This window comes from Falco cherrug, chromosome Z, assembly GCF_023634085.1.
Source record: "Falco cherrug isolate bFalChe1 chromosome Z, bFalChe1.pri, whole genome shotgun sequence".
Taxonomy (NCBI): Eukaryota; Metazoa; Chordata; class Aves; order Falconiformes; family Falconidae; genus Falco; species Falco cherrug.
In genome coordinates this window covers 52,281,959-52,297,522 of record NC_073720.1, presented here as the reverse complement: position 1 = coordinate 52,297,522, position 15,564 = coordinate 52,281,959, and the positions used below count along the sequence as shown (strand labels likewise).

The window sequence follows — 15,564 nt, the reverse complement described above, 5'->3', positions numbered from 1 at the left end:
GGATGGTTTTATTTCCCACCTGCTTTTCATGTAGTTCTTCATATTGCTTTTTTGGTTTTCAGATTTACATTGTGGTTCTCCACTGCCATGAACCACTTGAAAATTTTCAACATTATTAGTGTACTAGCTTTATTTTTTCCGCAAGATTATTTCAGAAAAGATCTATCCCAGACTGTCCACCACAGTCATACATACATGTAGAAATTATGCATAACAGTAATTTTTTGTGACCATTGCCAGATATGTAGATCTCCCCATAAGTAAGTGAGGGAATCCTTGTGTGACTGTTATCTATGCAGGATGTGATAGCATTCTTACGCATACAGGGTGGGTGGAGAAAAAAGCCTCTTTATTTGATTTTATTTATTTACATATACACCTTAATTCTTGTTTTAGGGCAAAATGCAACAAGTCAGATGGGAACTGGAAGTTACTACAGCCAGAGCCAGACTTTCTATAGTCAGCACATGGCTCCAAATCCTAAACCAACCAACAAGTTTTTCCAGTGCAAGTTCTGTGTCCGTTACTTCCGTTCCAAAAACCTTCTGGTAGAGCACACGCGCAAGGTTCATGGAGCACAGGCTGGGGGGAGCTCAGTGGGGCCACCAACTGCTAGTTCCCTAAATTACAACATCATCATGCATGAAGGGTTTGGCAAAGTTTTCAGTTGCCAGTTCTGCACCTACAAGTCACCCAGGCGTGCAAGGATTATTAAGCACCAGAAAATGTATCACAAAAACAACCTGAAAGAGAGTTCAACTCCTCCTACTGCTGCTGCTGCTGTGTCTGAATCAACATCTGCTTCTGTGCCAGTGCAGGAACCCTGCAAGGAGCTGCCTGCAGAGGTGGTGGAGCGGAGCATTTTGGAATCCATGGTCAAGCCCCTGACAAAGTCTAGGGGCAACTTTTGCTGTGAATGGTGCAGCTACCAGACACCTCGAAGGGAGCGCTGGTGTGACCACATGATGAAGAAGCACCGTAGCATGGTAAAAATACTGTCAAGCCTGAGGCAGCAACAAGATGGAACTGGTGCACCTGATGTACAGAGTAAGAGTGCCCAGAATGCTTCCCCAAACTCTAATTATATCTCCATGAATACAACAGGACGTGAGATGTCAAATGCTAATGTCTCAAACTTCAGGAGCTCTATGGGCAATTCCCTTATCAGGCCCAACTCTTCTACATCTTCCAAGTTTTCTTCTATGTCTTACCCTCAAATGAAGCCTAAGTCACCTCACAACTCAAGCATGGTTAATTTGTCTGACAGATCCCGCTATGGAATTGCTGATATGACGAATTCTTCTGCTGACCTGGAAACAAGCAGTATGCTAAATGACTCCAGCTCAGATGAAGAGCTAAATGAAATGGACAGCGAGAATGGCTTGAACTCCATGGATCACCAGACCTCAGGAATGTCTGCAGAGCAGCTGATGGGATCTGATGGCAACAAACTATTGGAAACAAAAGGAATTCCCTTTAGAAGGTATATGAACAGGTTCCAATGTCCTTTTTGCCCTTTCCTGACGATGCACCGCCGAAGCATTTCCCGTCACATTGAGAACATCCACCTGTCTGGGAAGACAGCTGTGTACAAGTGTGATGAATGCCCTTTCACCTGCAAGAGTTCATTAAAGCTTGGTGCCCACAAGCAATGTCACACAGGAACAACATCAGACTGGGACACTATGAACTCTCAGACTGAAAGCATTGCCTCCTCTTTGAATGATAGCACAGCATCTTATGAGAGTGGAAATATAAATGGCAGGAAGTCTGCTGGGATGATGGATCCAGTGCAGCCACAGCAGCAACAGCAACAACAGCAGTCGCCCCAGCCCCATTCACAGCATCCATACAAGTGCACAATGTGCAACTATTCCACCACAACTTTGAAAGGCCTCAGAGTTCATCAGCAGCACAAGCATTCATTCTGTGACAACTTGCCAAAATATGATGGACCGCCATCATCACAAGAGAGTGAGGCAGATGCTCACCCCTCTGCCAGCACAGTGAAGAAGAGTCAGACCTCCATCCTTGGGCTCTCATCTAAAAATAACTTTGTTGCGAAAGCCCCTCGGAAGGTGTCAAATGACTTCCCTTTAGATCTCTCCCCAGTGAAAAAGAGAACTAGAATTGATGAAATAGCAAGCAACCTGCAGAGCAAAATCAACCAAAACAAACAGCAAGAAGATGCTGTGATTAATGTGGAGGATGATGACGAGGATGAGGAGGACAATGAGGTGGAGATAGAAGTGGAGCTAGACAGAGAAGAAGAGCAAACAGAACCAATGATAGAGGTTTCCAGTTCTTATGCACCCCAGCAAATGTGGGGCAGAGAGGCTAATGATTCCCAGAAGGAGACAAACTTTAGAAGCTTGCAGCATGACTACAGTTCCACCAATGGAGCGGAGATTGAGCTCACTTTATCTGAAGATGAGGAAGACTATTACTCGTCTGTCAGCATGAAGGACCATCAGAGCCCCAATGCCTCTGTTTTGGGGAGCCAATCAAACATGTATGGTACCGATCAGAACAATGAGAATTCAGAGTTTAATGACTCTGGCAGGCTTTACTATTGTAAACACTGTGATTTCAGCAACAAATCTGCCAGGAGTGTTAGCACCCACTACCAGCGAATGCATCCTTATATTAAATTCAGCTTTAGGTATATCCTGGATCCCAATGATCACAGCGCTGTGTACCGGTGTCTTGAGTGTTACATTGACTATACAAATTTTGAAGACCTGCAGCAGCATTATGGAGAGCATCATCCTGAAGCTATGAATGTACTGAACTTTGATCATTCTGATCTGATATACCGCTGCCGCTTCTGCTCTTATACAAGCCCGAATGTTAGAAGCCTGATGCCACATTACCAAAGAATGCATCCTACAGTGAAAATTAACAATGCAATGATATTTTCAAGCTATGTTGTTGAGCAGCAAGAAGGGCTGAACACAGAGTCTCAGACACTGAGAGAAATCTTGAATTCTGCTCCAAAAACTATGGCAACCTCCACCCCTGTGGCTCGTGGGGCTGGTGTGCCAGCTGCTTTTAACAAAAGTGCCGCCAAGAGTTTTAGTCCTGAATGTGAAAATCAGAAGGAACCTTCAGTCAATACTGTGGTTGTTTATGACTGTGACGTGTGTTCATTTGCAAGCCCTAACATGCATTCAGTTCTGGTGCATTACCAGAAAAAGCACCCTGAAGAAAAAGCATCATATTTCAGAATTCAGAAGACCATGCGTGTAGTCTCTGTTGACAGGGGCTCTGCCCTGGCTCAGATGTCTTTTGAGTTGGGGACACCTGTCTCCCCAAAATTGTCCAACTTGACTTCTCAACCTCCCCCTCCCCCACCACCACCCCCAGACCTTGCTACTGAACTCTACTATTGCAAACACTGTTCATATAGCAACCGCTCAGTTGTAGGAGTGCTTGTCCACTACCAGAAAAGGCACCCAGAGATAAAGGTCACTGCCAAATATATCAGACAGGCACCCCCCACTGCAGCGATGATGAGGGCTGCTGAGTTGCCACCTGGTATTCAGAGGCCACCAGTGTCAATGCAGCAGTTGAGCCGGGGTGGATCTGAGACCTCTGTGAATCCTCCCGAGAATGAAATGTTCTTCTGCCAACACTGTGATTATGGAAATCGGACCGTGAAAGGCGTGCTCATTCATTATCAAAAGAAGCATCGTGACTTCAAAGCTAATGCAGATGTGATTAGGCAGCATACAGCCACCATTAGAAGCCTTTGTGATCGCAGCCAGAAGAAATCGACTGGCAGTGTGCCTGCTCACACCTCCAGCACTGAACGGGACAAGTCAAAGCTGAGAGCCCTCAAATGCAGGCAGTGTAGCTACACATCACCCTACTTCTATGCATTGAGGAAGCATATTAAGAAAGACCACCCAAATCTGAAGGCCACGGTCACATCCATTCTGAGATGGGCATTTTTAGATGGCTTGATAGAAGCTGGTTATCACTGTGAATGGTGCATTTATTCGCACACGGAGCCAAGTGGTTTGCTTGTGCATTACCAAAGGAGACATCCCGAGCATTATGTTGACTATACATATATGGCAACTAAACTCTGGGCAGGTCCTGATCCTTCCCCTCCTGCCCTAGTAATGCCAACAGAGATAAAGACCTATAAATGCAGAGACTGCATTTTTGAAGCATCTTCCATTTGGGATATTACTAATCACTACCAAGCATTTCACCCTTGGGCCATGAATGGAGATGAATCTGTGTTGTTAGATATCATAAAGGAGAAGGATGCTGCTGAGAAGTCCATCCCACAGCCTGATGAAGCTGGGACAAGGATGGATTCTGAAGACCAGATAACAACATCACAGGTGGATCAGGATGCAGAGTGTGCAGAGGATCCCAGCCTTTCCCAGGAAAAAACTGTTCAACTGGCTTCTGCAAACCCTGCCATCTCCTCCACTCCGTATCAGTGTACAGTTTGCCAGTCTGAGTACAACAACTTGCATGGCCTCCTGACACATTATGGCAAAAAGCATCCTGGCATGAAAGTGAAAGCTGCAGACTTTGCTCAGGATATAGATATTAACCCAGGGGCCGTATATAAATGTAGACATTGCCCATACATTAATACACGTATTCATGGCGTTCTCACACACTACCAGAAACGACACCCATCAATAAAGGTCACTGCTGAAGACTTTGTACATGATGTGGAGCAGTCAAATGATATAGCTCAGAATGACGTGGAAGAGACAAGTAGGATTTTCAAGCAAGGCTATGGTGCTTATCGGTGCAAACTCTGCCCATACACCCATGGAACGCTTGAGAAGCTGAAAATTCACTATGAAAAATACCACAATCAACCTGAATTTGATGTTTTTGCCCAGTCACCACCAAAGATGTCTGCCTCAGTGGAGCCAGACATGGTGACTGAAATCAAGGCTTCGCCAGAAATCACTGTTGAGGATGTTGGGGAAGTCTCTGTGCCAGCACCTCATTTCTCCAGTTCTCATTTAGTGTCTCACACAGTTTTCCGGTGTCAGCTCTGCAAATACTTCTGCTCTACCCGGAAGGGGATAGCGAGGCACTACCGCATTAAACATAACAATGTCCGGGCACAGCCAGAGGGAAAGAACAACCTCTTCAAATGTGCATTGTGTTCATACACCAACCCTATCCGCAAAGGGCTTGCGGCACACTACCAGAAAAGACATGACATTGATGCTTACTACACTCACTGCTTAGCAGCCTCCAGGACGGTAAGCGACAAACCCAATAAAGTGATTATTCCATCTCCTCCCAAGGATGACACTCCTCAGTTAAGTGAGGAGCTGAGGAGGGCTGTAGAGAAGAAGAAATGCTCGCTCTGTTCCTTCCAGTCCTTCAGCAAAAAGGGTATTGTGTCCCACTACATGAAGCGTCACCCTGGTGTTTTCCCTAAGAAGCAGCATGCAAGCAAACTGGGGGGTTACTTCACTGCAGTGTATGCTGATGAGCATGAAAAGCCAACTCCAGCGGAGGAGAGAAATGACTATGAAAAACCTGAGGTGGAGACGGAAGCTCAGGAAATTGAGTGGCTTCCCTTCAGGTGCATAAAATGTTTCAAGCTGTCCTTCAGCACAGCAGAGCTGCTGTGCATGCATTACACAGACCACCACACCAAGGATTTGAAGAGGGACTTTACTATACTGGGAAGTGGCACCCGCTCTCAGAACCCTGTCTACCAGTGCAAGCACTGTGATACGAAATTGCATAGCACTGCAGAGCTGACTGCACACTTGAATGGTCACAATGAGGAATTCCAGAAGCGTGCCAAACGTCAGGAGAGGAGGAAGCAGCTTTTGAGCAAGCAGAAATATGCAGATGGTGCTTTTGCAGATTTCAAACAAGAGAGGGTAAGGATTTGTGTTTCTGGTCTCCCTCCCTGCTCCCTGCCAGGGAGCCCACTAATGCCCACTTGCATGTTGTCTTTGACAGCCAAATGACCAGAGGCTAATGAATGACTCAGCATGGCAGTGAGCTCCATAAGTCAGTTACACATTCTGCTTTAATTTCCTCATCCATCTTCCACATCTCTCTAGGTTCTGTAGGAAGCCTTGCTCCTTCCTACTCCTTCCTTCAGTATTTTCTCTTCTCTGCTTTCCTTCCTCCCACCCTTGTGGAAGGCCTTCTCTATCAGACAGTTACTTGTTCCTTTGTGGCAGGGCTGCCATGTACCTTGTTGCAGATTCTTTACAAAATGTCCCATTACCCTCTTCAGTGTACCTCTGAATAAACACATCAGTTTCCTTCTCAGCCTTCTGACTGTCTCAGGACTTCCTCTGATTAAGGATTCCGTATTAACATGAGCGCAGTCTGCCTGATAACTGAAGCTCTAGGCAAGTGCCTCATAAGCAGAAGACCAAATTGTGCTCCTTTCCTTGCCCACTTACCCCCTTCCTTCTGCTTCAGTTTGAAATATACTTGCTGTGGGAAAGCTCCACACAGCTGTTGGGGAAGTCATAGTGTCATGGGAGAGCATAGTTTCAGGCCAAACTGAATGGTCTTCTAAAGGGCCACTGTTACACAGAATCTGAAGGTTTCTCCTGCACAAATGTCTTGTCCACTTACTCTGGAGGCATTAATAGATGTCTACAAAAATCAGCCTAGCAGTTCTACAAAACAGGATATGTGTACATCAAGTGTAATCTCCTTTCTGGTGTAAAATGTGGTCTGTGTTCCTAAAAATGAGATAATAAAGCATACTTCACTGATATATGATTGTGTACTCAAACAGGCTTTTGGACACTTGGAAGATGTTTCAAAACTTAAGGAGAGGAAGGTGGTTGGCTACAAATGCAAGTTTTGCGTGGAAGTCCATCCAACACTTCGAGCCATCTGTAATCACCTCCGCAAACATGTCCAGTATGGGAATGTCTCTTCTGTGTCAGCTACAGTAAAGGTAAGAATTTTAAAAAGACAACTGAAGGTGATTGCCATTTCTTGCATTGTTTAAAATAAAGGACTCATTGAAAACTTATGGAGGACTCTTGTGAAGTTGAATGGGTTTTGAACTGTATATTCCAGTTCAGTATGATGTTTTAATTTAACACTAACGTTTCTGAAGTGCATTTTGTTTATTTTAAGATGTTTTAACTTTTTTCCACTCTTGATCTAGGGACATGAAGACTATTTAATTCTCATTTCTTCTCAGCCACAAAGGAGTTGATGTCGTTGATGACCGAACGGCTTGGTTTATGAGCAGGAGACTTCTTTCAGCTATTCTGGGCTACATCTCTGCTTAGTTAAACCCTAAAAGGGCTGCTTGTTTTCTTTTTGGTTTTGTTTTTGTTTTTTTTTTTAAAGAAGAGGAAGTTTGCACATGCAAAATGTGTGAAGTTGCTTGTGGTACACCTTTTCACATGATATCTGCATACTCTCTCCAAACAAAACATTCAGTGGCCATATAAGCCAGTGGTCCCATTCAGGTGAATAGGTAAAAATGTGTTATTCCTTTCTCCCTGTGAAAGGGGATGCCTTCTAGGACATACCCAAGGATAGGGCCTGCTCTACAGCCTGATTTCCAGGATATTGGCAGGGGCAGTGGAAGTGCAACAATGCTGTGGGAACTAGCTGTAATCTTTCTCGTCCTGTGGTGAGCTCATGGGGAAGACTTCTGTTGCCTAACCAAGGGTGCTTCTTTTGTGACATCATCTGCTTGTTGTGAGGAAGCCGAGTCCTTCATAGCCTAGCTCATGCTACCTGAGAGAACTTTCATTGCCCTGCCACTGACCATCCTTTACCTTACCTGGTACTACTGACAGATTCAGATGCTTCCCTCCTAGCAGACCATTTCCTTTTCTCCTTGCTTCTCAAGTGAAGTTCATATAGGGTCAGTGCTTTCTTTTGAGTAAATAGAAATTTTGCAGCATGGAACAAAAGCTGAAATTGTGGCCAAAAGAATGGCATGGAAAAACTCTTACAGGTTCTTGAAGTTGCTGCAAAAATGCATTCTCTGGTTAGAAGAGAGAGAGGAGAGAGAGGAGAGAGGAGAGGAGAGGAGAGGAGAGGAGATAAAAAAAATTACTTTTGCTTTTATTTTTAAAGAGAATTCTAGGGTCTTAGAGTACTGGCTGCTTTCTTGTGAATTTGACACTGATGGACAAAGTCTACTATAGCCTAGACTACTGTATTAGTCTGCAGAGTAGCTACACTGTAAGCTAGAGCAAAATAAAATAAAATTAACTTGCTCTGTACCTTAATAGTATTTATCTGATCAAGTTTAGAAGATTCAGATCAAGACCATTGAAAGACAGTTGATTCGATTTCTTGTCTTTTTGTATTATCTGACACAAATTTGATGAAGGAGTGAGATTCTTTTTTTACATATGCATGTTTGATATGATAGATACAATTACATTTTTCCCTCCCAAGAGAAGGCCTTTTCTTCAGAAAGCCATTGATGTGGAGTTTGTGTAGGGATATATTTAGAAAAACAATGCAGTGGGAACCCTAGGCATTATAATGAACACGTGGGAAAGACATAGGGCAGAAGGGAGAGAGAATTGATGGCTTTGGGGGGATATGTGTTTTTTAGCAGGAAGCTGAAGATCCTTCAAACACAACTTTGATGGAGGGTTTTGAGGGAGCCAAAGACCCTGGCATTATGGAATTTACAGAAGCTGAATCTGGAGCATCCTTGGAAGATGAAACCAGGCCTGGGGGCTACCACTGCAGCCAGTGTGACCGGGTTTTGATGTCTATGCAGGGTCTGCGATCTCACGAGAGGAGTCACTTGGCCTTGGCCATGTTTACCCGGGAAGACAAGTACAGCTGCCAGTATTGCTCCTTTGTCTCTGCTTTCAGGCACAAGTAAGTTGTGACTTTTATTTTTCTTTTCAAAAGAGACACAAACTAGCACTACTGTTTTGTAGGTTGACATTGAAGAAGTCTGCACTCAACGTCTTCTTGAGCAACACATTTCTCAGTATTTAGGTATTTTCCATGCTGCAAAATGTTTGGCCATTGTAAGTGGCTATTTATAAAAGGTTGCATCTTTATATCTTCTTGAATTTATTTAAGCCCTATGTTTTTTGACGTGTAGGGGAGAAGCATGCAAGCAAAAGAATAGGACTTCTTTCAGTAGGCAAACAGAGAAGGCCACCACTTATGCAACCTTCTCAAATGCATGAGACTTAACAAGCCAAGAAGAGGAGAGAAAAGTATTTGCTTTCTTAATCTTTCATACATAAGGAACTTCTGCTGCATATAACTACCTTGTTTATAATTACTACAACTTCTTGATGATTGAGATTTCATTTCTAATGTTAAATAACTTACCTTAAAATTTTTTTATTAGTTATGATATGAAATGTCAGTCTACAAATATTTCAAGTTCACACTAGTGTGGTATACTAGTGACTCCCTCAGCCTGTTTCTTTGATGTAGCATGTAAAAAATACGTAGTCTTCATTAATAGTCACGTTTCTTATGATTTGTTTCCCTAAGGTCGACTTTGCCTTAAGCTGGGTAGTTTTTAAAATTACTTTTTTGTCATTTTACATATATATATATATGTGTGTGTATACATATATATAGCATGGCCCCCAACAATGGGGTTTGTGGGATTTTTTCCACTGTCATCTTGGACTGACTCACAGGTGCATGTTTTCTTTAATTTCTGGGGAAAGAGCTGCTTATTTATTGTTTTAACAAAATAAGTGAGATCCAGGTGCTCATTTGATGTATTCATAGCACTGCCAGTAGCACTCTTAAATTTGAGGGTGCTGTTTTGCAATCAAATGCATGTAGCAGAGAAAGCATGATAAAAAGCATTTTTTAACTCCATATGTTACAAAGCAACATTTCTGCTACTGTCACAGCAATGCAAATTGATTCCACAGTTTCTTCCGCTTTGTTGAAAAGGTCTATAGGATTGAGCAGCCAACAGTAAGAAAGGGACTGGGAGAAGGATGGGTACTACTGGGTGTATCCCACCCTGCTTTGGCAAGGCTGACAGTGGGGTACAACCCTACCTCAAATAGCTCATATAACCTGTTATTTGCCTAGTAAACTGGTTTGCCTCTAAAATCAGACTTTGAGTTTGGTCTCTAGTCATTGTTTCCTACCTAGGAAGTGAATAAAGTACTGTCCTACAAGTGGAAGGACAGGTAAGCCAGAAAGTGGTGGATGGCAGCTAAGAATTTTGCAGGTATCACCTCACCCTAATAAGGGTTGTCACTGTTGTTGAATTGGTCTTCATCTTTTATTTTGTTTCTGGTGCAATTACTCTCTTGGGAGATGAAGTCTGTAAAAGAAACCAAACCAGCTATTTAAACAGCCCACTGTTATCCCAGTTCTGATCAAAACTTTAAAACCTGCCTTCAGAAGAATTTTGCTGGCAAAATACGTGGTTGTGAATATATTTTTAATTATTACTATGTAGAATACTGTAGAGTATATATTTAGAATAGCTTGATATGTATTATATACAACTTTGGCAGCCTGCTTTAATTGTTAAGTAAGTTCATTCCCTGTCAGCTGTTTAAAACAAATTTTGTTCTATGAAGTATTCACTGCAAGTGTTTAATGTCTTGCTCATTTAGGAGACTTTTTTCCCATTTCTTTGGAAAAACTGTCCATTTTATCTTGGTACGAACTCCATCTCATATTTCTATCAAATTGTATTTATGTGAAATGGCCCTGAGAGGAGACAGAAGTTCGTTTTTTGGGGTTTTTTGCTATCATCAGATCTTTGAATACACAGGCTTCAGTGTTAGCTCTCATAAACATATTTTCTGGCTCAAGCTCTTGTCAATGTGGGACTAAAGATCCCATGACAATGTTGTGTAGTCTGTAAGGGCTGGAACAACTTCCACTTGATCTCTGTGTTGATACTCAGTAAAAAAAGAACAGGACAATTTAGGAATAATAAAAGAAAATATGCCTGAAATACATCTGGAATTAAGGTGGCAGGAGGGGGATAGTTTTGGCAAATTGCCACTCCTCCAGTGTGCTGTATCTGTCCTGTTGTTCCATCACCATGTATAAGACGACTCAAACTTAAGATTAGATCACAAAGCATGAATGTGTCCAAAGAAGAAGCTGTACTTGAAATGTTTACAATCCAAGCTGAAACTACCTGCCTGCCACCTGGAGACTCTGAATTCATAGCTGTCAGCCACAGTGTAGGAGCTGCAGAGCTCTGCAGGACTCACTCAAAATGAATTTGATCTTCTGTTAGAACATGTGGAAAACATCCTTTTACTCCCTTCCAAAATTTACTGAGCTGTTATAAAGAACTTGGGAGAGAGAGCACTGATCACTCTCCAGTATTGAGACTGTTGGTAGCTTCCAGTTTTCCTCAAGAAAGTAGAGGCTGGACTTTAGCACCCTGTCTTCTCTTGGTGAGCTTCAGGCAGAATCTGCCACACTTACTTCTGAAGCTCTGCTGCCTTTTAATCCTGGAACTCATCAACTCTAGCCTGCTGGCACCCTCCCCAGAGCAGGATCTCTAATCTGCTTTTGCTGCTGTAACCAAAAGGCGGCTTCCTCAGTAAAGCTGGTCAAAAATACTTCTTCCCCACACCCCTGCCCCTGCTTCCCCGATCAACAGAACAAAAGGGGGCATATTTTCAGAAAAATGTTTCCCAGGAGAAAAATTCTGTAATGGTAATTTTTACTATTCTTGTCTGTTTCTTGTTTCTTCAACTGGTCCTTTAAGTCTGAATCAGGTATAATTTAATTTATACTGATCTTGCCCTGTAAGTTTATTTAAGTGGCTTGCTTTCTCCATAACAGAATTGGTGTCAGCTCTGCTCCTTTTCCTCAGATTAGATTCTACTTTATTCTGTAAGCAGACCTATTGAATTTTAAGAGAGAGTATGAGAATGGATAGTTGAGCCTGCTCTGCCTCTTATTTATGGTTGCTATGAAGTGTTTTGCTTTGCATCTGAGGGAATAGTTGAAATGATTGACTCTTTTGTGTTTCCTTTTTCTGTCTTTCTCTTTTCAAGTCTGGATCGACATATGCAGACCCATCACGGACACCATAAGCCATTCCGTTGCAAACTGTGCCCATTCAAGTCCTCTTACAATAGCCGCCTGAAAACCCATATACTCAAGGCTCATGCTGGTAAGTTTTCTCTCTCAGTTTTGCAGTGCAGCAGCTGAAATGGCCCGTGTATTCTTGTTGCTGATCAGAGATGCTGGTTTGAACCACGTGTTTTGTCACCAGATGTGGGTAAGATTTTCAAAGGCAAGTCAGGATTGTCCAGCCTACACGCCTGTTGGAATCTGTGGGAGTTTGGATAATGTTTTTAGAAGGACAAGAAAGGACGGGGTACTTCAAGAATGTCTTAATTTTCTTCTATTTTCTTTTATATGAATGATTCTTATTATTGTTATATCTGCTTGTTTCCAACAGAACTCAGTAAGTCCACTTACACCATCAGTGTTTTAATGGATTGGTAGTGAGCTTTGCTCTGCTATGTTTGTATTTATGTACGTGCTTTAGGTGACTCTGGGAAAAGGACTGTGGATTACACAAATGAAACACTGCAAACTTTGGGAGTAAAGTCTGTGTAGCAGACTGAGAATGGCACGATTCCATTATTGTACATGGGAAGTTGTCTTGCAGATCTCTGTATTGCAGTGTGGAATCTGTACAAGCCAGCAAGCAGGCAGACATGCTTCTGAAGAACAAGAACAGGGAAGGAGTTGCATCATACAAGATAGGTCACCTCAAGGTGTTGTACCTTTGCTTGTTGAGAAGTGCAAGACTCAGAATTTCCTCATCTTTATTCCTTGGCCCTAGACTCTTGGCACCGTCACACATCATGCATTGAAAGCTTATCAGAATACTGGAGTCAAAAACCACTGGCTCCATTGGTTACAGTTGCATCTTTGTTATTAAAAGGACAAAAAAATCAACCCTCAAATCACAGTCCAAACATGCATTCTGGTGGAAATAACAGAATACCGACCAATCAAAAAAAACTGCACACTAGCCCAGTTGTTAAAAACTGGCAAGTAGAAACTCCTGGAACAGATGATAAAAGGGCTAGAAGTATGCTCATTTATTACTTGTTTGCACTATGTCATATAGTCAGGTTGAGGTGGAGGAGGAAGATGGGAGAATAGGGAGAAAAGGTTGAAGGAATTTATAGCTGTCTGCTGATGAAAAAAGGTAATTGTCACCATTGATCCAAAGGTACTTTTCATCTACAAAAATATAGGAGGGATTGATGGTCACTTGCACTGCGTTTTCTGTATTGATTTCGGATTTCACAGAGCTTGTGCCAGGACCCTTTTCTGTACTTGACTGGGTATTGTGGATTAGCTTAATTTTTGCCAACCTCCTGTTGTATGAGACCGTGGCATTCTGACCTTTCATGGAAATCCAACTGTATGCAGCAGTTTCAGTTCACAGTCCCACATCTGGTACAGAGGTGACATGGTTCTTTATCTTCGCCAACCGTAAAATAATGTTTTGTTTATGCTGTTTTACAGTTGGGCTACATTGTGTTACCTTGTTTGAGCCTGCCAGATTTTTAGAGCCAAAGTTAGCATGCAACTAGTATTTACTTCACACTCCTCTTCATGTAAGCCACTGATTTATTTATCATGAATTCATGCTCTAGACCTTGATTAGTGGACACGCCACAAAGGACCATGTTTTGCATCATACAGGAACACAATTTCATGGCTGCCTAGATAGTGTTTCCATTACTTGTGTAATAGGATTGGTAAAGGTTTATGGTCTGTTTCTACCTCAGTCCATTTCTACCAAGCAAATAAATTTTGCATCACAGAAAAATTGCTTGGTATGTTTTTCAGTCAGAGCTTTGCTTTTTTGTGTTTTGAGTCAATCTCTCAGAAGTATGTACTACTGAATAAACCTGTTATGAAGACTTTTCCTCAGACTCCCCATTTTTGCAGTAACATGGTGGTTCTCTGAAACTGTTTTGATGCCAATTTTTTGTTAATCATGTCATTATCAGATTGTTTAGAAGTGGAAACTTCAGTCCCCCTGAATTTATCTGAAGTGTCCCAGAGATCTTTAAAATTCAGTAAAATCCTGAAGTCTTCTACTCAGTCTCCTTCTCCCTCATTTTCTGGGCATGGGTCAGATTTCAGTGGAATACAAAATGTGTTGTTGCCTAAGAGCTGGTACCAGTCAGTGTTTCAGGCGTTTGTTTTTAATCCAGTATGTGCTATCTCCTTTTGCATGGAGCAGAATAATTTGCAGTATCTCTAAATTGGCTGTCTGTTGTTTTCAACTGAACTTTTTCACCTGTTCTTTTTTTTTCTTATTTTTTTGAGGGGCTTTTGTTAGCATTTTCTAGTGTCTTTGCTTCATTAGTAATGACACCAGATGTGCTGTGTGCACAAATGGATGATTGTAAGAGAGTATTGGCCCTGCTCAATTTCTGTGCAATCTGGAACATAATGCTTAGAGTTGAGTGTTGAGACGCACTACATAAATTTTGAGATGTATTTATTTGTGTGTTTGTTAATACAATAATTTTATGAAATGCAAAACTAGTGGTCAAAAAAGTGCAGAAGGTTTCTTTTGAACCAGACTGTAGTTTTTCCTCTGCAATCAAACACATCCTTTCATGCCCTGTTATGGTTGAATAGTGGGTATATTTATTAGTTGTGTCTAGACTGCTTAATATGCAATCATCCTTTATTTCGTTTAATGTCTTGTGGTGCTTTTAAGTTAACAGTTGGTGCCTGTTGTTGTCCAGGAATCTCTTACGTTAACAAACCATGAAGGTCTATATCTGTATCTCACTGTTATCTTGCACCTTGAAGTTTCCTTTGTCCTTTTATTATCCTGTTCCATTGAACAACTTGTTGTATGTATTATACAAAAAATGTTTTCTTTCTATTGCTAAAAATGTAATGTATGACTGATGTAATATACAGGTGAGGATTACCATTTGAAAAAACATGGGACAATTTCTTGTTTCACCATTTCAGACTCTTAAGTGATCTGTTCATTTCCAGATGCACCCAAAGAGGCTTTTTAAGAGTTTTTATTTTGTCCCCAGGATTAGCATAGTTTTTCTGGAAGAGAGGGGTGGGAGTTATTTTTATGTAGGATGGTTGCTAGTCTTTTCAGATGTGCTTACTCTGACTTGCTGCAATACGTGTGTTTTCACATTCTCTTTCGGTTCACTTATTTCCTGTGTTGGAAACAATGCTGTTTGGGAACCTCATTTGCTAAATTTGTTGAGAGATGGAAAACGTGTTCTGCTTCGTTCATTACCAGAACTCTTGTTCTGCTGTTACTATTCATTAATATATCTCTCGTATATTAGTTTTGGCACTTTATGTACAACTCATATATGGCCAGTGTTACTCTTGTACATGGAAGTGGCACTTCCAAAACAATAACTTGGCACCTGTATAATATCACATTCTTTGTGTTGGGACAGTTTCACTTTGTGTTCCAGTTGCCTCCATGCTTAATGCAAAACAAATCTTGTCTCAGGATTTGTTTCCCCTTGTTTGCTGTCTCTCTGGCTCGGAATGTATTCAAAATTAAATTCACTACTGTTCATTACCTCTGTTCTTTCACTTCTTTTAGTG

The 15,564-nt window shown here is 41.8% G+C and overlaps 1 protein-coding gene across 5 annotated transcripts in view; it reads left to right on the top strand.

The window, feature by feature from the left end:
• The window catches only part of ZNF462 (zinc finger protein 462), a 94,039-nt gene that overhangs the window by 40,496 nt on the left and 37,979 nt on the right, over positions 1-15,564 (top strand). For 3 of the 5 annotated variants that reach the window (XM_027816149.2, XM_014286367.3, XM_055698619.1), the window contains exons 3-6: positions 397-5,882; positions 6,764-6,928; positions 8,564-8,838; positions 11,982-12,100. In XM_027816149.2, the coding sequence (XP_027671950.1) occupies positions 397-5,882; positions 6,764-6,928; positions 8,564-8,838; positions 11,982-12,100 (6,045 nt within the window). The remainder of the gene's footprint in view (positions 1-396; positions 5,883-6,763; positions 6,929-8,563; positions 8,839-11,981; positions 12,101-15,564) is intronic. The other 2 variants (XM_055698620.1, XM_027816148.2) reach the window with 1 other exon arrangement.